General features: G+C 36.3%; 1 protein-coding gene across 2 annotated transcripts in view; it reads left to right on the top strand.

The window, feature by feature from the left end:
* The first annotated feature begins 9,461 nt into the window (after positions 1 to 9,461).
* LOC125092778 (A disintegrin and metallopeptidase domain 3-like) overlaps positions 9,462 to 23,518 on the top strand; it is a 138,755-nt gene continuing 124,698 nt past the window's right edge. Inside the window, exons 1-3 of one of the 2 annotated variants that reach the window (XM_047717161.1) lie at positions 9,462 to 9,654; positions 10,200 to 10,282; positions 16,486 to 16,541. In XM_047717161.1, the coding sequence (XP_047573117.1) occupies positions 9,597 to 9,654; positions 10,200 to 10,282; positions 16,486 to 16,541 (197 nt within the window). In that variant the 5' untranslated portion in view covers positions 9,462 to 9,596. Of the gene's footprint in view, positions 9,655 to 10,199; positions 10,283 to 16,485; positions 16,542 to 18,749; positions 18,886 to 23,518 lie in introns of those variants that run through there. The other variant, XM_047717162.1, reaches the window with a different exon arrangement.

Raw genomic sequence — 23,518 nt, 5'->3', positions numbered from 1 at the left:
CATCTTCAGTGCAGTAAATGTGAACATTTTTTTTTAATTAATAAAAAGACAGACATCAGCATCACGAAAGAGTGAGGAATCATTAGCAAAAAAGTGACCAGGCTAACTACTAAATAGATTATAATTATTAAAATATTCAGTCATTATTAACAATAATAAGTAAGAGCTTCATATTTTTGGTGTTTCAAAATTAATTGCATGCATCTTTTTGTAAACTTTCAATGCATTATTTAAATCTTTTTTCATTAGAAATAATATTTAATATCTCTCTTTATGGAAAACTAATAATTTTCATTTATTGATAAATTACAAGGCTTTTCAGAATATAAAATTAATATGTAAATATGAAATCCTTTCTAAATAATATTCCTAATGCTACTATTTATAGCAACTTAAATGGACACAGCTATATCACATTGGAGTATACATATGATTACTTTCAAATAGCTGTGAAAATAATAAATTCCCATGAGACTTTGGAGTGCATACAGTCCTGCTGTCATCTTGGTTTCAGCCCAGTGAAAGTTATTTCAGACTTCTGGCTTTCAGAAATTTAAGACAATATATTTAAGTTGTTTAAAGCCACCAAAGGTTGTTAATCTGTTGTAATGGCCATAAACTAATAATTAATTATTTCAAGTATTTTTTATGTGCTTATTGGCCATTATATATCTTTTGTGGAGAAATATCTTTTAGAATCACTTTCCACTTTAAAATTGGATTATGTGAGTTATTAAGTTATACTTCTTCATATATTCTGAAGAAATACAAATTCCTTTTCAGATATTTAATTTGTAACTATATTATCCCATGTTGAGTTGTATAAGTTCTTTATATATTTTGGATATATAATATTTCCTTTGATATTATATCTTGCTAATACCTTCTCCAATTCAGCAGGTTGTCTTTTAGTTTTGTTGATTATTTCCTTCACTGTGCAGAAGATTTTTATTTTGATATACTACCAATAGCTTATTTTTGTTTTATTTCCCTTGCCTCAGGAGACATTCCTTTTAAAAAAATGTTGCTATTGCTGACATCAGAGACATTACAGCCCATATTCTCTTCTAGGATTTTTATGGTTTCAGGTCTCACATTTAGGTCTTTAAACCATTTTAAGTTTATTACTGTGAATGGTATAAAAAAGTGGTCCAGTTTCATTCTTTTGCAGGTAGCTGACCGATTTTCCCAAATAATCCAATTAAAAATGGGCAGAAGACATGACAGACATTTCTCCAAAGAAGACATGCAGATGCCAACAGATACATGAGAATATGCTCAACATCACTCAGCATCAGGGAAATGCAGATCAAAGCTACAATGAGATACCATCTCAGACCTGTCAGAATGGCAAAAATCAAAAACACAAAAAGCATAAGTTGGAGAGAATGTGGAGAAAAAGGAAACCACTAGCACTGTTGGTGGGAATGCAAAGTTAAAAATTGTTGTTATGTATGAATGATATGAATATTATTCATCTGTAAAAAAGAATGAAATCTTGTCATTTGCAAGGACATGAATGAAGCTAGAGAGTATAATGCTAAGCAAAATAAGTCTGTCAGAGAAAGACAAATACCATATGATTTCACTCACATGTGGAATTTAAGAAAATGAGGCAGAGAGAGAGAGAGAAACCAGGAAACAGACTCTTCATGATAGAGAACAAACTGATGGTTACCAGAGGGGAGGTGGGTGGGCAGAGGGTAAAAAAGGTGATGGGAGTAAGTAATGCAGTTGTTGTGATGAGCATTCAGTGATGTATGGAACTGTTCAATGACTATCTTGTACACCTAAATAATGTTACACCGTATGTTAACTATGTTGCAGTTAAAAGTTAATAAAAATAATTAGGTAGAAAAAATACCATCTTATGCTGTGGATTGTCTTTTCACTTTCTGATGGTATCATTTGAAGTGTAGTTTTTAATTTCAATGAAGTCCAATTTATCCATTTTTTCTTATGTCTGTTCTACATTTGGTGTCCTATGCTATAAATAATAGCTAAAGCCGAGGTCATGAAGATTTACACCTGTGTTTGGTTCTAACAGTTCTATACTTTTAGCCCTTATGACTTGGTATATGATCCACGTGAAGTTAGTTTTTGTATGGTGTTTGATAGTGGTTCTAATTCTTTACTTGTGGTTATACAGTTGTCCCAGCACCAGTTGTTGAAAAGACAATGCTTTCCCCCATTGAATTGTCTTTGCACATTAATTTCAATGGAAATTAATTTCAATCATTTATTATTAATCATATTAATATTTATTAATAATCAATGGAAAGTAAAAGTAAGAATTCATTTTGTACTCTCATTTCAGAGCCATCAATCTATATTTCTCTTCATATGCCAGTAATACACTGTCTTGATTACTGTAATTTGTTGTACATTTTTAAATGAGGAAATGCATATGCCCCAAGTATGAGATTGGAGATATTCTGGGTCCTTTGCCTTTCTCTACTAGAGTGGTAGGTCTGTCATCATAATAAAATCCCATAGGATGGATGGCTAAAATAAAATAAATTAATTTTCTCACAATTCTGGAGGCTGAAAGTCCTTCTGAGGCTTCTTTCCTTGGCTGGTAGATAGATGGATGCCTTCTTGCTGTGTACTTACATGATCTTTTCTCTGTGCTCAAACATTGCTGATGTTTCTTTTTGTGTCCAAATTTCCTTTTTCATAAAGACATTAGTCACATCAGATTAATTTAATCACCCACTTAAAGCCTCTATATTCAAACACAGTCGCATTCTGAGGTACTTGGAGTCAAGTCTTCAACACATTTCTTTCGTTTCTCATTTTACTTGAGTTTTCTTACTTTCTTAGTCTAGCTAAAAGTTTGTCAGTTTTGTTTATCTTTAAAATCATGAACTTCTAATTTTGTTGATCTTTTCTATTGTCTTTCCAGTCTCTATTTTATTTATTTATGCTATGATTTTTGTTATTTCATTTCTTCTGCTAAGGGTATAAACTTAGATTGTTTATTTGACATATTATTGCTATGAACTTCCAACTGCTTTTGTTGCATCCCGTAAATTTTGGTATATTGTGCTTCCATTTTAATTGTCTCAATATAGTTTGTGATTTTTATTTTGATTTCTTCTTTCCTGAACAACCCATTGGTTGTTCAGGAATGTGTCACTTAATTTTCACCATTTAAAAAAAATTTTCTAGGTTTTCTCCTATCATTGATTTCTATTTTTGTAACACTGTGCTTGGAAAAAGATACTTGGTATGATTTTAATCTTCAGACATTTTCTATGGCTTATTTTGCGACCTAATCTATCCTTTTTAATATTCCACACGTTCTTGAAAAGAATGTGTATTCTGTTGTTGTTGGTTAGAACATTCTGTATATGTCTGTTAGGTGCATTAGATCCAAAATATAATTTAAGTCCAATATTTTCTTGTTGATTTTCTATTGGGATTTCAAATTTGTTATTATCTGTTTTATATATTTAGGTGCTCCAATCTTGTTTATGTATAGATTTATAATTACTATACACTCTTGTTGAATTGGCCCCTTCATCATTATATAATGAAAACCCAGTTAAATTGGACACAAAATTCTTAAGGACACTTCATTGGAGAGGATATATGGATGGTAAATAAGCACATGGAAATCAGCTTACCACTGTTAGTTATTACAAAAATGCAACCTTAAAACCACAATAAGATATCATTACAACCCATTTAGAATTACCAAAAATAAAAGACTAATTTAAGAAGTATTGGTAAGGATTTAGAGCAATTGGGAGTCATTTACTGTTAGTAAGTGTGTGAAACTGTACATTTTGGAAAACACTATGAAAGGTTCTTATAAAGTTAACCATATATTAACCTTATAACCCAGCCTTTTCTTTTCCAGATATTTACCCAAGAAAATGTGAAAACTGGCTACACAAAAGCTTGTACATGAATCTTTATAGCAGCTTTATTTGTAATAGTAAAAAGAGCATACAGTCCATTGTCCTCATGAATACATGAATGCATAAACAAATGGTGGTATATCTATACAATGGACTTCTACTCAGCGATAAGCAGGAATGAAGTATTTATATACACAACATAGATGAATTTTTAAATGGTTATGCTGAATGAAAGAAGTTAGACCAAAAACCATATACACATTATGTTTGCATGCTCATATAAATTTAGAGAAGGTAAAACTAATATATAGTGACAGAAAGCAGTCTGTTGAGTATTGGGGGTGCTGGAGAGACAAATGGCTTATAAAGGGACAAAAGGAAACTGTTGGAAGTGATGGATATGTTCAGTATTTTGATTGTGGTTTTGGGATTGTATTCATATGTCAAAACTCATTGAACTGTAGACTTAAATGTGTGCAAATTTTTGTACATCAATTATACTTTAATACATATATAAGAAAAGAAAAACATAATAGGCAAAAATCTCTAAAGTCATTTCAAAATTTAATGCTAGCTTACATTTAGGTTTATATATATATTACTTTATTTTTTGTTGTTGATTTCTCTTATTTTCTTGAGTGTATACATTTAGATTACACTTTTTATATTCAATAGATATATGTTCAGTAGACCTAGTTATGGTTTTTCAAGCATTTTAGCTTATTTTGTACCAGAGGAACTTTTTCATAAAATATTATCATCCATATTGCAGGAATTATGCTTATATTCTCTCTTTAGCTTTCTTAATGAACTTAACTATGTTACAGGGAAGCCAGTTTATGTATTAGATGAGATATTAGATATTTATGATCTGATATAATAGCACATAATTTATCTCTCTAAAAATCTCTTAATTTCATCATTTCCATATATTGGGAAAAAATGATGATCACTGTTAAGTCCAAGTGAACTCTGCTCAACCATCCACAGTGTATGCTCCATATAGTAGGTCTTCAGCAACATTCAATTTTTTTCTCTATATTCACTGTTAAAAATGTATATGAGGGGTGCCTGGGTGGCTCAGTTGGTTAAGCCTTAGACTCTTGATTTTGGCTCAGGTCATGATCTCAGGGTCATGAGATTGAGCCCTGCACTGGGCTAAGCTTGGATCCTGTTGGACAGTCTCCCCCTCTCTCTTTCTCCATACACACGTACACACACACCAGGGAGAAAATACATGTAAATCTCAAACTGCCTTCACACTGGCATCTTTTTTCTCCTTGCCTCAAATATTTAAATACCTTTGTACCTTTAACAATGTTTTCATTTATCATCCATTGAAAGTCACTGGTAAATTGCTACAGTATATGTCATGGCAGTATTCCACACTCTACTCTCTTATTATATATCTCAAATTTTGTTTTTCCTCCTTGCATGTAACACAGTTTAATGGACTGTCTAGCTGATTCATTAGGTAGTTCAACAAATATTTTTCCAGCATGTGGTTATGGACTACTAACTATATGCTAGACATTGTTCTAGGCACAGTGAGAAAAATAAAAATTAAAAAAAAAATAATGAAGATATCCTTGTCCTATGCAGCTTACATTCTAATTAGGAAAGTATTACATCATTCCTATATTCTGTGTCCCACAGTAGAAAATGCCTCTTAACATTTGAACTGCTACTTTTATCACCCTCTAAGTCTTAGGTCTTTTGCATAAATGTCTCTCCCTTCTTTATTTTTCAGAAAATAGCAATAGGTTATTAACTTAATGTTTTAATCACGTCTCTTTCAAAGTGTGATTTCATTTTCTTTTTATTTGCATATTTTCTTTTCTTTTTTTTTTAAAAGATTTTATTATTTATTTGAAAGAGAGAGAGACAATGAGAGAGGGAGCACAGCAGGGGAGGTAGGAGAGGAGAAGATGTGAGGCTGTATCCCAGGACTCTGGGATCATGACCTGAGCCAAAGGCAGACTCTTAAGGACTGAGCCACCCAGGCACCCCCATATTTTGTTTTCTAATCATCCCTTCTTATCCACCTTCACCTTTGCTCTTTCTTCCTTCCTAACCAGACTTTTCTGGCCCTGCTAAAAGTATAAGTTACCCCGTCTAATATCTGCAGCATCTCCTCTCCTTTTCCTTCCCAACTTTCTGCATGATGGCTTCTGTCTCTGCTGTTCTGCCATCTTTTCACAAGGTCTTTTTGGCTAACAGAAAAATGCACCACTCAGATTCCCCTTGAAGAAAGGATTTGCTATCCGAGGAAGAGTTTGACTACCCAACAGCCTCAAACCCTTAGTTCCTTTAAGGTCTGTCTCAGCTTTTGAGCAAAGGACATGGCCTTTTGGGGGTGTATCAGTCCAATTACTGAGTGAGTCACCTATATGAAGGCCTAAACTTGATGGGTAATCATCAAGTAATCCAAGTAGGAGTACTGTTTGCTCTGGAGCTTCCTGGCTCTGGAGCAACCCTTCTGGATTGGCAGAAATTCTGTCAGGTCTTTATTACGGTCCTATGCTCCCTTTCCCAATCTTGTTTCCTCTTTCACAGCTGTTACTCCCTGAAAAACCTTTTGCTCTATAACTCTTCCTCAGCATCTGCTTCCTGGAGAACACAAATGGGAATGTTCATCATGACTCATTACCACCAAAACAATAATCACCTTCTCAGTTCTCATTCTGCTTGACCTCTGAGTAGCATTTGAAATTTCTAATATTCCAAATACTCTATTTTATTTTATTTGTAGTCACCCTAATACCTTCTAATTCTTACTCACCTTAACATTTGTTAGTGTGACTTCAAATCTGGATTCTTTTCTTCTAATCCCCAAATCCTCTGTGTTGACCACAAGTCTATTTTGGACCTCCTCTTTCTTTCCGCTCATTTCTCTTAAATGATCTTAGTCACTCTTTCTCCTTCAAGTTCCTTTTTTTTTTTTTTCCTTTAAATGTGTTTATAGGTTGATATATTTCAGCTCAAGCTCTGGGAGATCAGGCACCATTTCCAACTGATCACCCAATGTCTATACCTGCTATTTCACAAGTATCTCTAAGTCAACATCTTTAGCTGAATGTGTTATTTCTTTGTTTGAATCTGCAGCTTTCAGAACTGGTGCCACTCTGATCCAGTGGCTTAGTCATCTTCACAATTTCATCAACCTCCATAATAAAATATTCAATAAACTGACTTTCCTTCCAAAATCTCTCTCTGATATTTCTACTACTTTTATTTTTCTACACACTCAAATCCTGAGGATGTAGACATTTTTGGCCTAAACTACTGAAAATACCCGTTAGCTAGCGTGTTGCTTCTAGTCCTCATCTTTTTAGTCCCACCACACCCAAACTATTACAAGTTATTCCAATACAAAAATCCACATTTATTTGCCTCCAAATTTTTGGATTTTTTAAATTATTTAATAATAAAGTCCTAAAATGCACTAATGTCCTTATGAATCATTCACTCACCTGAGTATGACTTACATCTCAAATGTCACAGCCACCTCTAAGCTCACTTGATAACTGTAGAGGAAACAAAATTATCTTAGCTATATTCTGAGAGACTTTTGAATATGCCGGTAACAGAATTTTTCTTTCTAGTTGTGTCCTAGGTTGCATGTTCAGTTTTCTGTTAGTTTCTGAGGTACTTGGAGACATGGATGTTGTCACATATATTTTGGTATCTGTCTAGTTGGCCCAGGCTTGTAATAAGCATGTAAAAAACAACTGTATTACATTTAAATAATTTGAATGTCTATAAATTATACTCACTAAAAATGAGCAGTCAATACCAACAATGGAAATACAGTAATGAAATTAAATAATGAATATATATTTCTCCTTTTGGTTTCTTGACTGAACAAAAACGATTTTTAGTAAAGCCATGAACATTTTAATACTTATCATGCCTTATGTGACATATATATCAGACTTCGAAAATTTGGTCAGGTTATAGACAACCAGAAAGAAATTTTACTTTAAGAGCAACATAATTAATCCCAATACGCTAATTACATTGTTTCATATATTTTGGCAAAAAGATAAAAATAATAATATTAAGGTAGATAGAAATAATCAAATGAGTATTATACAATGTGCTTCCCAACAAGAATAAATGATTAGGTTATAAACACTTTAGCGAAATATGCAGAATTACTATTTTGAAATTGAATTTCTTCTGTTGTCATTGTTACTTGTAAGAATATTTTCTTGATAGACACCAAAGTTAGATTTTGGAAAAGCATGAAGAAAGAATATATATTTGAATTTTTTAAAAGATTTTATTTATTTATTTGAGAGAGAGAGAGAGCCAGAGAGAGAGAGAGAGAGAGATCACAAGTGGGGGAACAGAGGGAGAGGCAGAAGCAGACTCCCCGCTGAGCAGGGACACCCCCCACCCTCAGTGTTGGACTGGATCCCAGGATGCTGAGATCATGACCTGAACCAAAGGCAGACATTTAACTGAGCCACCGGAGCACCCCAAGAATATATATTTTTAGAAGGCTAGCTTTCTCCATTTAATTTTTTTTCTTTTACAGACAGAAAAAACAATCATTTGGTTTTGTGGATAAATATTATATGTAAGGAATGCAAGCAAAAGCGTTCCATAGAAGGACAGCTCAAGAATTGTCTGGTAGGGACCTTTGGTGACTCAGCCAGTTGAACATCAGACTCTTGGCTTCCCTGATCTCAGGCTCCAGGAATGGAGTCCTACTCAAAATCCACACTCAACCTGAGGTCTTCTTTCCGTCTCTGTGCCCCAGTGCTCCTCCCTAGGCTTTCTCTCTCTGAAATAAATAGATAAAGTCTCTAAAGAAAAAAAAAAATTGTCTGGGGAGAAAAGTCTTTGCAAAATGGAAATTATGCAAGTCATCAACTTACATAGGAAGCCAAAAAATGAATGTTCTTTCCAAATTATTCTCTTGCGAGTGTGAATGTCATACTGATGGAGAAAAAGTTTACATTTAACCTTCCACCAGCCACAGATTTTCCTAGGAAGCCAAGTTATACACAATGGAATAAATAAATAATGGGAAAATAAAGTTGTTCTTACAGGATCATTTCACATTGTGATTTGTGTTTTGGATTTTTTTTTTTTTTTTAATTTCGGCCTGGTATTTAAATTGCAATTTCATTAAAACACATACATACATCCATTACATATTCAGCTTTATATTTAGTTTCCTTAACCAAAGAATTTTCTAAGAAACAAAGTTATTTACCACAGAATTGGTGTAGTACTATATGGTGAATTGCCATTTTCAGTTTTCCTTCCCCACAGTAATTTGGCTATTGTGCCAGAAAACCATGACGTGGACTATTAACATTGCCAAGGACGTCACCAGCAAATGGCCCATCTGCAGAAGAGAAAATGCACTTTATGATCCTTACATCATCCCTGAATGCGTTTCCAGTGTCTGCGTTTTGGAAAATAAAGCCCAAGCCCGTGAGGGCAGTGGGACCGAGTGGCGAGAGCCTCCCCGCGCGCCTCCCTGCGCGCCACAGCGTGCGGTGGGTGGGCGTCGGGGGCTGTGACTGCGGCTGCGAGGGCTAGTCAGCCCAAGAGGGCGGGGTGGGCGAAGCAGCCGCTCTGCGTCCTCCCCCGCTTCGCGGGAAACCGTGCGGACCCCAGCCTCACCCGCCGCGAGCGCAGGGCCCCGCGGGAGCCGCGGCCACCGTTAAGCAGCCAACAGCCATCACCGTGGCAAGACCAGCAGGCCCCGCAATGCTGTCTCTCCTGCTGATCCTCTCAGGCCTGGGCCGGCTGACCTCCGCGGGCCCTCGTGAGTGAAGGACCCTTCCCCATAAAGGGCCACCTGTTGCAGAGCCTCTCTCTGGGCGTGGCGGGCCCCAGAACCTTGCTCCAGAACCCCGGGTCCGGCTGGGGAGAGCCCGGTGTCTTGTCACAGCCCACTTAGAGTCAGCATCCTCCTGGGCCTGCTTCTTGGAGAGCTTGGAGCAGGACAGGGACACTTGCCCCTCACTTGCCTGACCCTGAACTTGGAGGAGACGGTGCGCATCTTCTGGCAAGTGGGGCCGTAAAAGCAGCACTTTTTCATCTGCTGGGGCTGAGGTCAAGTCCCAAAGTCTCTGGATGGTGGTAGGGTCCTGCCCCAAAGTGTATGGGTGGTGGAGGTAGCCTCTTCCTGTCATGTACAAAGTCTGATTTTGTGGCGGGTGAGTGAGTGCGTGCGTGTGTGTGTGTGTGTGTGTGTGTGTGTGTGTGTTGGGGCTTGGAAGTTCAAAGAGTGATGGGATGTGACGGGACACGGGAAGAAGGATGCTGCCAGGCACTAGGCAGCGCTCACACATGTTTTCCTTACTGTAGATCTTGAAACATCGCTTCTACAAATTACAGTGCCACGGAAGATTGAGACAAATACCAGTGATGGTGAAATTTCGGAAACGCATGTAATTAAGAAGTCACGTTTTTTTATAAATGTTTTACTTTTACCGGACTAAAATGTATTTATTACTTATAAAATTTATTTTTACTGACCAAATCAATTCATACATATATCTCTTAGAAATTTTGTGCTCTAATTACTGTGTTAGAGTCCTTTCGTCTGAATGAAAGTGATAATTTTTTCATTCGTTAAGTAATATATGAACATTATGAAATTACTTTAAAACACAGACTCAGTAAAAAAAAAAAAAAAAGCCCCAAATCTCTATCACACAAAATGATATATATAGTCACTGGACTATTTGTTTGGAAAATAGGGACATTTAAATATTCTTTGAAAGTGAGGTCACAATAAAATGTATCTTGTAACATGATTTTAAAATGATAATATATAAACTACTTCATGCCCATATTTGAGTATATATATACATAATATAAATCTTTGTTAAAAGGAAAGCACTGATATTTTTAATCTGATTAAATAAAACATACATTGTGAAATCTAGATAGCACAGAATGTTTTTTAATGGTGAAGCTCTTTTCATATCAGAGTGATTTTTATGAAAGATTCATTAAATGTAATTTCTGTGATGTCTCTATGATGCATATAATTTATGCCATTAATTATATTTATTTATACTTTACACTTTTATTTAAATTCCAGTTAACATACAGCACAATATTAGTTTCAGGTGTTCAATGTAGTGAGTCAAGGCTTCCATGCAGCACCTGATGCTCATGGCAAAAGTGCCCTCCTTAATTGCTATCACCTATTTAACCGTACTGGTAACCATCAGTGCTCTACAATTAAGAGTCTGTTTCTTCCTTTGTCTCTCTCTCTCTCTTTTTTAAATCCCTTTGCTTTTTTTGTTTCTTAAATTCCACATATGAGTGAAATCATGTGGTATTTGTCTTTCTCTGATTGACTTATTTGCTTAGCTTGATATCTCTAGCTCCATCCATGTCCTTGAAAATGCCAAGATGTCATTCTTTTTTACAGCTGAGTAACATTCTGTGTGTGTGTGTGTGTGTGTGTGTGTGTGTATACACACATATAATGGAATATTACTCAGCCATGTATTTTTTAAATTCATTCTTTAATTTCCTGGTTGGCCCATTCATTGCTTAATAGCATGTTCTTTAGCCTCCAGGCATTTGTGATGTTTCCAGATTTTTTTCTGGTGATTGACTTATAATTTCATAGTGTTGTGCTTAGAAAAGGTGCATGATGTGATTTTAGTCTTTTTGTATTTGTTGTGACCTGACTTGTGACCTAGTGTGTGATCTATTCTGGAGAATGTTCCGGGGGCACTTGAAAAAAATGTGTATTCTGCTGTTTTAGGATGAAATGTTCTAAATTTATCTGTTCAGTCCATCTTGTCCAGTGTGTCTTTCAAAGCCATTGTTTCCTTGTTGATTTTCTGTTTAGTTGATCTGTTCATTGGTGTGAGTGTGATGTTAAAGTTTTCCACTATTATTGCATCATTATTAGTTCCTTTATGTTTATTTTATATATTTTTGTGTTTCCATCTTAAGTACAGAAATATTTATGATTGTTATATCTCCTGTCAGACTGTATCCTTTATGATGATATGGTGCCCTTCTTTGTCTCTTGTTACAGTCTTTGTTTTAAAGTCTAGTTATCTGATATATGTGTAGCTACCCTGGTTTTCTTTTGACATCTATTTGAGTGACAAAAATTTCTTCATCCCCTTTTCTTCTGCAGGTGTCTTTAAGGCTAAAAATGAGTCTCTTGAAGGTTCTATATAGATGGTCTTGTTTTATTATCTATTCTGATATCAATTTTAAACAATATTTGGTCTGTTTACATTCAAAGTAATTATTGATAGATATGTATTTATTTCCATTTCATTATTTTGTGTTGTTTCTGGTGATTTCTCTGATCCTTTCTTGTCTTTGTCACTTTTGGTCTCTCCTTTGCACTCAAAGAGTTCCTTTTAATATTGCTTGCAGGCCTGGTTTAGTGATCACAAATTCTGGGATAGTTTTTATCTCTGCTTCTATTCTGAATGATAACCTTACTGGATAGAGTATTCTTGGCTATAGACTATTCTCATTTGGAACTTTGAATATATCATGCCACTTTCTTCTGGCTTGCCAAGTTTCTGTTAAGAAATTTCCTAGTTAGCCTTATGGGCCTTCCCTTGTAAGTTAAGGACTTTTTTTGTCTTACTGCTTTTAATACTTTTTCTTTGTCACTATATTTTGCAAATTTAATTACAATATATCTTGGTGTTGGCCTGCTTTTGTTGACTTTAATGGAAGTTCTCTGTGCCTCCTGGATCTGGATGTCTGTTTCCTTCCCCAGATTTGGGATGTCTTAAGTTATTATTTCTTCAAATAAATATTTTGCCTCCTTTTCTCTGTCTTCTTCTTCTGATACTTATAGATAACACAGAGAATTGTTAAGAACGTGAATGCCCACCTCAGTTTCTAAAGATAGTAAATTTGAACAGAGTTATTTTTTAGATACAGGCACACTCCTATTTTTAATTTTTGTGATTATTTGTAGGTTTGGTATAAGTCTGTAATCTTATATATATATTTTTATCCAAATACATTTCTTTTGACCCAGTTAGAAATACAATATCTGCTTATAGATTACACTTATAATCATGGAGTTATTTAAATTAGTAATTAAATAAATTGCCAGAAAATCCTATTAGTCGAAGTTTTTATTATTTAAGTTTATTTATTTATTTATATATATATTAAAAGAGAGAGGGAAAGGGGGGGAGGGAGAAAGACAGCAGAGAGAGGAGAGATAATTTAAGCAGGCTCCACACTCAGCCTGGAGTCTGAAGTGGAGGTCGATCCCAGGACCCAGAGATCATGACCTGAGCCAAAATCAAGAGTCCAACTCTTAACTGACTAAGCCACCCAGGTGACCTGGTTTTAAATTTTTAGACAAAATTCAAGGAAGCATGATGTGTCCTTTTCAGAGACTGGAACACAGAATAGAACATAAGTTAACTAATCCTTCCAATCATTTAGTAATTTTTAAAAATATTAATGTACCTTTGACATGGAACAAATAAGGTGTGAGAAAAGGAAATTATAGGTCATTTCACTTAATTAAATATTTAAAAAGTGAAAGTAGCAAATAATTGTAGAACATTATGATCAAGTAGATTTTCTCCTGTGTTGAAGGGTGTCTTAGTAGTAGAAAAATAAGCTGGTGCAACTATAGTAATATCAGATAAAGTTAAAGAAGCACTTCAAGAGATGAAAGGTGCCTTAATGACAATGCAATCAATCTATCCTGAAGATACCACCATACTAAATCTGTTTGTACCTGAAAACAGAGCTCTAAAATATGTAAGGCCAAAAATTACAGATTAAAAAAATTAAAATTAAAAAAAATTATCACAATAATTTGGGGAGATGTCAACTACATTTTTAATATCTGTAAACTTACAGAAGACTGAACATGAGAAAGTTTAAAATGACTTTTGCAGAAAGCGGTACCCGATGACAAAATTCACATTCTTTGCAAATGTGGAAAATTTACCTACATTGACCATGTGCTATGCCATGAAGAATGTGTATGTTTTATGATGTCACAGATTGGGTTCTTTAGGATGCAGTCTTTGAGAAGATTCCTGTGAAGCCTTTTTATTAGGTTATGGTCTTGTGATGAACCCCTGTGAAAGGGGAGGGGAGGAAGGGGGAAGGGGTGACAGAAACTCAACCGATTCTCAACAAAGTGAGGAGCTAGCATGGCTCTTCAATATCTGGAGTTGGGATGAGGGGGTTCCCGTTAAATGTGGGCCGTCTCAGAAAGTTGTGACTCGGTGTGAGGTGACCCTCTGTATCTGAGGCGATTCCTGAAGAAGACTGGGAGATGAAGAGTGTTCTTACAGTTAGGGATACTTTCTTTAATCTGAAAGGGGGACCTGTACTGTATTCTTTCCCTCTTCTTTTCAGCTTCATTATTCTCCATAATTTTATCTTCTGTACCATTTAATCATTCCTCTGCTTCTTCCATCCTGGTAGTCATCACATCCTCTCAGTTTCAAATCTTGGTTTATTACATTTTTCATTTTGGCCTGACTAGTTTTTAGGTCTTTTATTTCTGTGGTAAAGGACCCCCGGGTGTCTTCTATGCTTTTCTCAAGCCCAGCTAGTATCCTTATGATTGTTGCTTTAAATTTTGGATCAGGTCTATTATTTATATCTGCTTTGATAGGATCCTTGGCTGTGACCTTTTCTGATTTTCTTCTTTGGGGATGAATTTTTCCTTCTTGGCATTTTCTCTAGGTCTCTGTCTTCTTCTGTGTGTTAGGAAAACCTGTCAGGTTTCCTGCATCCTAAAAGTAATGGTTTTATGAAGAAGAGGTCATACGCTGTCCAGGGCCTGGTGTTTCAGGAAGTGTCTCTGGGGTATGCTGTGTGCACTCTGCTGCCGTTGTTTGGCTGCTCTTTCCCTCAGGTCAGTCTTCTTCTGTAGAGTTTCTCCTTGCCTGAGGAGGATGTTCGGACCTTGGCCAGAGTGTGTCAAGTTTTAACCAGGTGTGCTCTTGTTTGCTTGTTAAATGAGACCTGAGAGCTAAAGTTTTACAGAACTCTATGGTCAGTAGACGTGGTGTGTGCAGGGGTTTGTCCTGGTCTTTTTGGGGAGGGACCTGTTGCTCTGGTTCTCAGGTACACTTGCCTGAGAAAAGCCATACCTGCAGAGGGCAGAGGTATGGGGCTTGGTGTAAGAATTTTAGGTAGTCAGTGTTGATGGCATGCTGCTTGTGAAGTTAGTTTATGCAGGAGAGAGAAATGACACCATCCAGCTCCCTCGTCCCTGGAAAGGGGAGTTCACACTTGCTGTTCCCTGGGAAGTCTTCCCAGAAGAGCAAACAGTCTCCCCTCATGTGTCCCAGGCATTCCTCAGATTGTTGCCTTCACCCTGTCTGTGTTGGCCTCCTGCATGGCTGACAGCATAGTGCATCTTGGGCTCTGTCCCAGGCAGGCTGGCTGAATTTTAAAACTCCAAACTTTAGGGACCTGGGCTGGTGTGGACCCATGCTGGTCCTCTGGGGGCAGGGTCTCACTGTTCTGGGACTGGTGCAGGTTCATCCCAGAAAGGCAGTCACAACAAAGCACAGGGGCACAGAATTTGGAGTAAAGTGCAGCAAAGGGCCAGTGTCCAGGATGGGTGCCTTCAACAGGTGACTCTGCATAGATGAGGGGCAAGGGAAGGTACTAGTGCTAATTGGCTAGGGGCAATGAGCCTCTCCCCAATACACTCCAAGAAGTGGGAATGGTCTCTTTCAGTGCATCCCAGGGATCCTCAGATCATGCTGTGTTTCCCTGAACTATTTGGCCTCCTTCTCCACAGGAGCACTGCGCACCCTCAGGGCTCCACACCTGCCATACCGGTAACTCTAAAACTCTAGTCTTTGAGCCCCCCTGGTTGTAAAACCTGAAAATCAGCCCCTCTCATTTTCCCATTCAATGGCTTTGGGGAAATATTTTCCTTGTGCTATCCCCTGTGTGCTCCTCTCCCTCTCTTGGCTCTCCCTGTGGCCAGGGCTCCCTCCACTCTGCAGTACCTGCAGTCTGTTTCTCCCCTAAACCATGTCTTCCCACCTTGTACCTTCCACAATGTGGCCCCTTCTCTCTAGTGCAGTCCTTGGATTAATTTCTTGGGTATTCAAAATGATTTGATAGTTATCCATCTGTGTTCAGGGGTCCTCCTTCTCTGCCATCTTAGCTCCCCACGACCTGTGCTGTATTCTTTAATTTTCAATTTATTTGGGCTAGAAATTGGAAAATACAAAAAAGATAATTCAAGTTTCTTCAAAGATTATATCAAAATGTAACCATTTTAAATTAAAACTTCACTATGATAGTAAAGTCTAATGACTGATGCTTTTAGTTTAGAAATAGATTTAGTTTCTTCAAAGATTATATCAAAATGTAACCATTTTAAATTAAAATTTCACTATGATAGTAAAGTCTAATGACAGATGCTTTTAGTTTAGAAATAGATTTAGACTCCTTAATTTTATTTACATTAAATTATGATTAATTCTGTCATATATTCCAAGATTGAAGAAAGACAGCAACATACATGTACATATAATTTTGAGACGTGTGATACCATCTGTTTACATGATTGAGCACTTAAATTTAAGAAATTATTAAGAACTTTAGATTTCTATTAATTACTTTCTCTTTGAATACTTTGCTGTAGGTCACTTATATCATCCAAATTGACAGGAAAACATATACTTTCCATCTTAAAAAACAGTAAGTGGCCAGTTTTCTTTTCGTACACCTCTTTTTTGTTTGTTTGATTTTTACGATTACTACTCTGCGTTGAGCCTAAACAAGAGCTTGGCTATTGTATTTATTTAACATGTATATCTTTGTGATTTATGACAGATTAAAATTTTAAGTCTTTATCTTGAGATTTCAAGTCTAATATTGGAGCCAAATTCTAATTTAATGATATGACTATTAATGTATATTAGATAAATTAAAATTATTCTATGTAACTCCTTGAAATATAACCATAATAACAATAATTAAGGGAGAAAATTTATTTGTACATGTTTAATTTTGTTCATTTTCATGTTATTTTACATACATATATGACTTTAAGCATTTTACTTGGTATTGGACCATTTTTTTCTCATTTTGGTATAACATATAATTTAATCTCTTAAATTTTCTGCTCTTTACTTTTGCTCTTTGCGGAAACCAGCAATAATCTTGTATGTATATTTCCACCATTTTCTAAATTTCATCTTTCCCTTAGATAAAACGTATAGAAACTGATCAAAAATGTTTGTTTTTACACAATTGGAAATACTGTTTTGCCACTGACAGGTGTTATTTAATAATGGTGTTTATTTTCTTGCCCTGTGTATATATTTTAAATCATTTTTAATAGATAATTAATAGATTTAATAGATGTAATAGATAATAATAATTTAATAGATAACACATAGTGTGTAATATTTTAAGATCTGATTTTAGTTCCAAGAATTATCACTATAGAGTCCTGCAATAAACATCTTGTTTGTATGTCCTTATGTAATAGAGATTTTGTTCTCTGGGCTCAATATCAAGAAATGGGTTTCTGAATTAAGAATTATGAATAACAGTAATAATAGTAATAGTAATAATAACAATAACAACAAAAGTAACTGACATTTGTAGGGCATATACCAATTGCCAGGCATATTTCTTTCTTTCTTTTTTTTTTTTTCTGTTTAGAGAGAGTGTACAAATGAGTAGGGGGGCAGGGAGGGACAGAGGGAGAGGGAGAGAGAGAATCTTAAGGAGGCTCCATGCCTAGCTTGAAGCCCAACATGGGGCTTGACCTCTGAGATCAAGACCTGAGCCTAAATCAAGAATTGGTCACTTAACCAACTGAGTCACCCAGGCCCTCCTTGTCAGGCATATTTCTAAGCAATTTGCATGTAGTAACTGATTTAATTTCACAGCAACATTCTTAGAGTCTATTCTGTTATCAACATGCCCACAAGAGCAATACATTTGTTATAATTGATGACCCTTCATGGACACATCATTATCACCCAAAGTTCATAATTTATATTAGTCTCAAATTTTTATATTAACTTTTTTCTTTTTATTAAAAATAAAAAAGGAACATTCTGAGAATCATATAAACTATTAGGTTTTCACCATGAGTGACACACATGTAAGCATTTTGTTTATATATTTTTCTAAAAGTATACATTGTAGGTGATAGTGAAATCTATTATTCCCATGCCCAGACATATTCAGTTCTTTCACTCCCCAGTGCTAATCATGATTATGATACTGACACATACTCTTCTGTCATATTTTCCCTTCATTCATCTGTATGCCTAGAGACTAATAAGAATATCATGTTTTCAGTATTGTCTTAAATAGACTTAAATGGCATAATACTCCTCTATATAATTTATTTATCTTAGTATGGTGGACTACTAAAGTGACCCAATTCTTTATCTCTCCCTGTATCTTCACTCTTTGCCATATAATTTGAGTTCCTATCATCAAGAGGTGGAAAATTTACATCTTCCCCAGCCTCCCCACTCCCTAGCTCTTGGATCTGAGTTTATCTATACAAAGCCAACTTCATGGGTACATGGGTTCCTCAGAGTCCCATGGTTAGAAATGCCCTGTATGTTGCTGCCATGAGAGTCTTAGGGAAGACTGGGAAAAACAAACACACAAACAAACAAACAAACCCCCCCCCCCAAACCTCATTGTTTCATTTCATCACAGGCCCTGCAAATCATGTAGCCCATTATTCTATGGGTATGTCACTTATTTTGGCCAAAAAGATGTTAGCTGACTTGATTCAAACACAGGTTTGAAAAAGCTCTCCTTCTTTCTTGGTCTCCATCTTGTTTCTCTGCCATCCCCCTGAGTATATGCTTGGGCCATCTTCCTGGAAGATAGAGACAGGTGGAGCACAGCCAAGATCAGCCAAACATTCAGCTGAATGAATGAATCCAGAATCCAGATGAATGAATGAATCACTCAACATTCAACTGAATGAATGAATGAATCCCAGACCATTGAGCAAGATGGGCCACCATTAACAGAACAATTACTACTCACTCATGACCCAGAAAGTGAGCAGTAGATATTTATTATGTTATTGTATGTGGTTCTGGCTTTGGGGTTGTGCTTTTTGTATAACACTTTGTATAGTATATTTTGAGATTCATTCATATTGATGTGTACAAAATAAGTTCATATATTTTATTTTTTTTTTTAAAGATTTTATTTATTTATTTATTTGACAGACAGAGATCACAAGCAGGCAGAGAGGCAGGCAGAGAGAGAGGAGGAAGCAGGCTCCCTGCTGAGCAGAGAGCCCTATGCGGGGCTCGATCCCAGGACCCTGAGATCATGACCTGAGCCGAAGGCAGCGGCTTAACCCACTGAGCCACCCAGGCGCCCCAGTTCATATATTTTAAATACATATGTAACTATCAAGTATATCTCATTTATTATTTATTCACCCATATTTATGACAGGAAAAGGTGTATTGTGGGTATCCTGGGTGCCAGTGAAATTGATGGGTTATAAATGATGCAATTCTCAGGATGCTATATTCTACCCATTTTTACTTGGGGATTTATACCAGTTTTCATTCACACCAATCATTCAAAAACATTGCTTTTCTCTATATTCTCAATAAAACTAGTATCTTCAGTTATTTATTTTCACTAACAGATTAGAAATGGTATTGTATTGTGTTTTTTTAAAATTTTTTTGATTAACATATAATGTATTATTTGTTTCAGGGGTACAGATCTGTGATTCATTAGTCTACACCATTCACAGCACTCACCATAGCACATACCCTCAGCAATGTCCATCACCCAACTACCCCATCCTACCCACTCCCCTCCCCTCCAGCAACCCTCAGTTTGTTTCCCGAGATTAAGAGTCTCTTATGGTTTGTCTCCCTCTCTGGTTTCATTTTCCCCTCCCTACTATGTTTTAATATGTGCTAATGCTTTATTCCTGTTTATTTTTAATATCTTATTTATTTAAATGATTAATTTATTTATTTGAGGGGGGCAGACAGGGAGAGAGCACAAGCAGGGGACGTAGCAAAGGGAGAAGGAGAAGCAGGCCCCCTGCTCAGCAGGGAGCTGATGTGGGTCTCAATCCCAGGACCCTGGGATCATGACCTGAGCAGAAGGTAGCCACTTAATCAACTGACCCACCCAGGCACCCCTTTATTCTGTGTTAAATAATGTTTTCAATATGTTTTAATTGTTTAAGAGTAATCTTTTCAAATGTTCACTGACTATTCTAACTGAATTTTTCCCCTCCGTTGTTTTTTTTTTTTTTTTTTTTTTTTTGGTTGCGTTTTTAATTATTTCTTTTGAGTAATTTTAATCCATGGCTTATCTTTTTAAATTTTTTCTCCATGATCAGATTGTGGGAATTTTTGTTTATCTGCTCTAAATGTTACACATATGCTCCCCAGCCTATTGGTTTCCCCCTCCCCGTGTTTGTGGGTATCATTGCTATAAAAATGAAATTTTTATGTATCATTATATTCATTATTTTTATAGGTTTTCAGATTTTTCTCTTGTGTCTCTCATATTCTAAACATGTCATAATATTTCTGTAGTATTAAAAATTTATTTTATATTTAAGATATAAATCTGAGGAGTTCAGTATTTTACAACTATATTGTGTTCTGTATTGTGTTTTCCAAGTTTTGTCACTATTTCTTTATTTGCAATTTTATGCTGACTCAGATATTGTTTATTTAATACACTTTCACATTGTTTTCTTCAGTTAGAATATGCAGATGGCATGTTTTCTGGATCTGTACATATTTGCAAATGTCCTTTTTGTTCTCATAATTGAATAATATCTTGGCAGTGTGTAGAATTTGTGAGTCCTATTCCTTTGCTATTAATTTTTTTTTTAGTTTTATTTTTTATAAACATATAATATATTTTTATCCCCAGGGGTACAGGTCTGTGAATCGCAAGGTTTACACACTTCACAGCACTCACCATAGCACATACCCTCCCCAATGTCCATAATCCCACCCCCCTCCCAACCTCCCTCCCCCCATCAACCCTCAGTTTGTTTTGTGAGATTAAGAGTCACTTATGGTTTGTCTCCCTCCCAATTCCATCTTGTTTCATTTACTCTTCTCCTACCCCCTTAACTCCCCATGTTGCATCTCCTCTCCCTCATATCAGGGAGATCATATGATAGTTGTCTTTCTCCGATTGACTTATTTCGCTAAGCATGATACCCTCTAGTTCCATCCACGTCGTCGCAAATGGCAAGATTTCATTTCTTTTGATGGCTGCATAGTATTCCATTGTGTATATATACCACATCTTCTTTATCCATTCATCTGTTGATGGACATCTAGGTTCTTTCCATAGTTTGGCTATTGTAGACATTGCTGCTATAAACATTCGGGTGCACGTGCCCCTTCGGATCACTACGTTTCTATCTTTAGGGTAAATACCCAGCAGTGCAATTGCTGGGTCATAGGGTAGTTCTATTTTCAACCTTTTGAGGAACCTCCATGCTGTTTTCCAGAGTGGTTGCACCAGCTTGCATTCCCACCAACAGTGTAGGAGGGTTCCCCTTTCTCCGCATCCTCGCCAGCATCTGTCATTTCCTGACTTGTTAATTTTAGCCATTCTGACTGGCGTGAGGTGATATCTCATGGTGGTTTTGATTTGTATTTCCCTAATGCCGAGTGATATGGAGCACTTTTTCATGTGTCTGTTGGCCATCTGGATGTCTTCTTTGCAGAAATGTCTGTTCATGTCCTCTGCCCATTTCTTGATTGGATTATTTGTTCTTTGGGTGTTGAGTTTGCTAAGTTCTTTATAGATTTTGGACACTAGCCCTTTATCTGATATGTCATTTGCAAATATCTTCTCCCATTCTGTCAGTTGTCTTTTGGTTTTATTAACTGTTTCCTTTGCTGTGCAAAAGCTTTTGATCTTGATAAAATCCCAATAGTTCATTTTTGCCCTTGCTTCCCTTGCCTTTGGCGAAGTTCCTAGGAAGATGTTGCTGCGGCTGAGGTCGAAGAGGTTGTTGCCTGTGTTCTCCTCAAGGATTTTGATGGATTCCTTTCTCACATTGAGATCCTTCATCCATTTTGAGTCTATTTTCGTGTGTGGTGTAAGGAAATGATCCAATTTCATTTTTCTGCATGTGGCTGTCCAATTTTCCCAACACCATTTATTGAAGAGGCTGTCTTTGTTCCATTGGACATTCTTTCCTGCTTTGTCGAAGATGAGTTGACCATAGAGTTGAGGGTCTATTTCTGGGCTCTCTATTCTGTTCCATTGATCTATGTGTCTGTTTTTGTGCCAGTACCATGCTGTCTTGATGATGACAGCTTTGTAATAGAGCTTGAAGTCCGGAATTGTGATGCCACCAACTTTGGCTTTCTTTTTCAATATTCCTTTGGCTATTCGAGGTCTTTTCTGGTTCCATATGAATGTTAGGATTATTTGTTCCATTTCTTTGAAAAAAATGGATGGTACTTTGATAGGAATTGCATTAAATGTGTAGATTGCTTTAGATAGCATAGACATTTTCACAATATTTATTCTTCCAATCCAGGAGCATGGAACATTTTTCCATTTCTTTGTGTCTTCCTCAATTTCTTTCATGAGTACTTTATAGTTTTCTGTGTATAGATTCTTAGTCTCTTCGGTTAGGTTTATTCCTAGGTATCTTATAGTTTTGGGTGCAATTGTAAATGGGATTGACTCCTTAATTTCTCTTTCTTCTGTCTTGTTGTTGGTGTAGAGAAATGCAACTGATTTCTGTGCATTGATTTTATATCCTGACACTTTACTGAATTCCTGTACAAGTTCTAGCAGTTTTGGAGTGGAGTCTTTTGGGTTTTCCACATATAGTATCATATTATCTGCAAAGAGTGATAGTTTGACTTCTTCTTTGCCGATTTGGATGCCTTTAATTTCCTTTTGTTGTCTGATTGCTGAGGCTAGGACTTCTAGTACTATGTTGAATAGCAGTGGTGATAACGGACATCCCTGTCGTGTTCCTGACCTTAGCGGAAAAGCTTTCATTTATTCTCCATTGAGAATGATATTTGCGGTGGGTTTTTCATAGATGGCTTTGATAATATTGAGGTATGTGCCCTCTATCCCTATACTTTGAAGAGTTTTGATCAGGAAGGGATGCTGTACTTTGTCAAATGCTTTTTCAGCATCTATGGAGAGTATCATATGATTCTTGTTCTTCTTTTATTAATGTGTTGTATCACACGGATTGATTTGCGGATGTTGAACCAACCTTGCAGCCCTGGAATAAATCCCACTTGATCGTGGTGAATAATCCTTTTAATGTACTGTTGAATCCTATTGGCTAGTATTTTGGCGAGAATTTTTGCATCTGTGTTCATCAAGGATATGGGTCCGTAGTTCTCTTTTTTGATGGGATCCTTGTCTGGTTTTGGGATCAAGGTGATGCTGGCCTCATAAAATGAGTTTGGAAGTTTTCCTTCCATTTCTATTTTTGGAACAGTTTCGGGAGAATAGGAATTAGTTCTTCTTTAAATGTTTGGTAGAATTCCCCTGGGAAGCCATCTGGCCCCGGGCTTTTGTTTGTTTGGAAATTTTTGATGACTGTTTCGATCTCCTTACTGGTTATGGGTCTGTTGAGGCTTTCTATTTCTTCCTGGTTCAGTTGTGGTAGTTTATATGTCTCTAGGAATGCATCCATTT

The sequence above is a fragment of the Lutra lutra genome, chromosome 2 (genome assembly GCF_902655055.1).
Source record: "Lutra lutra chromosome 2, mLutLut1.2, whole genome shotgun sequence".
NCBI classification, from domain to species: domain Eukaryota; kingdom Metazoa; phylum Chordata; class Mammalia; order Carnivora; family Mustelidae; genus Lutra; species Lutra lutra.
This window is presented reverse-complemented; position numbering and strand designations above follow the sequence as displayed.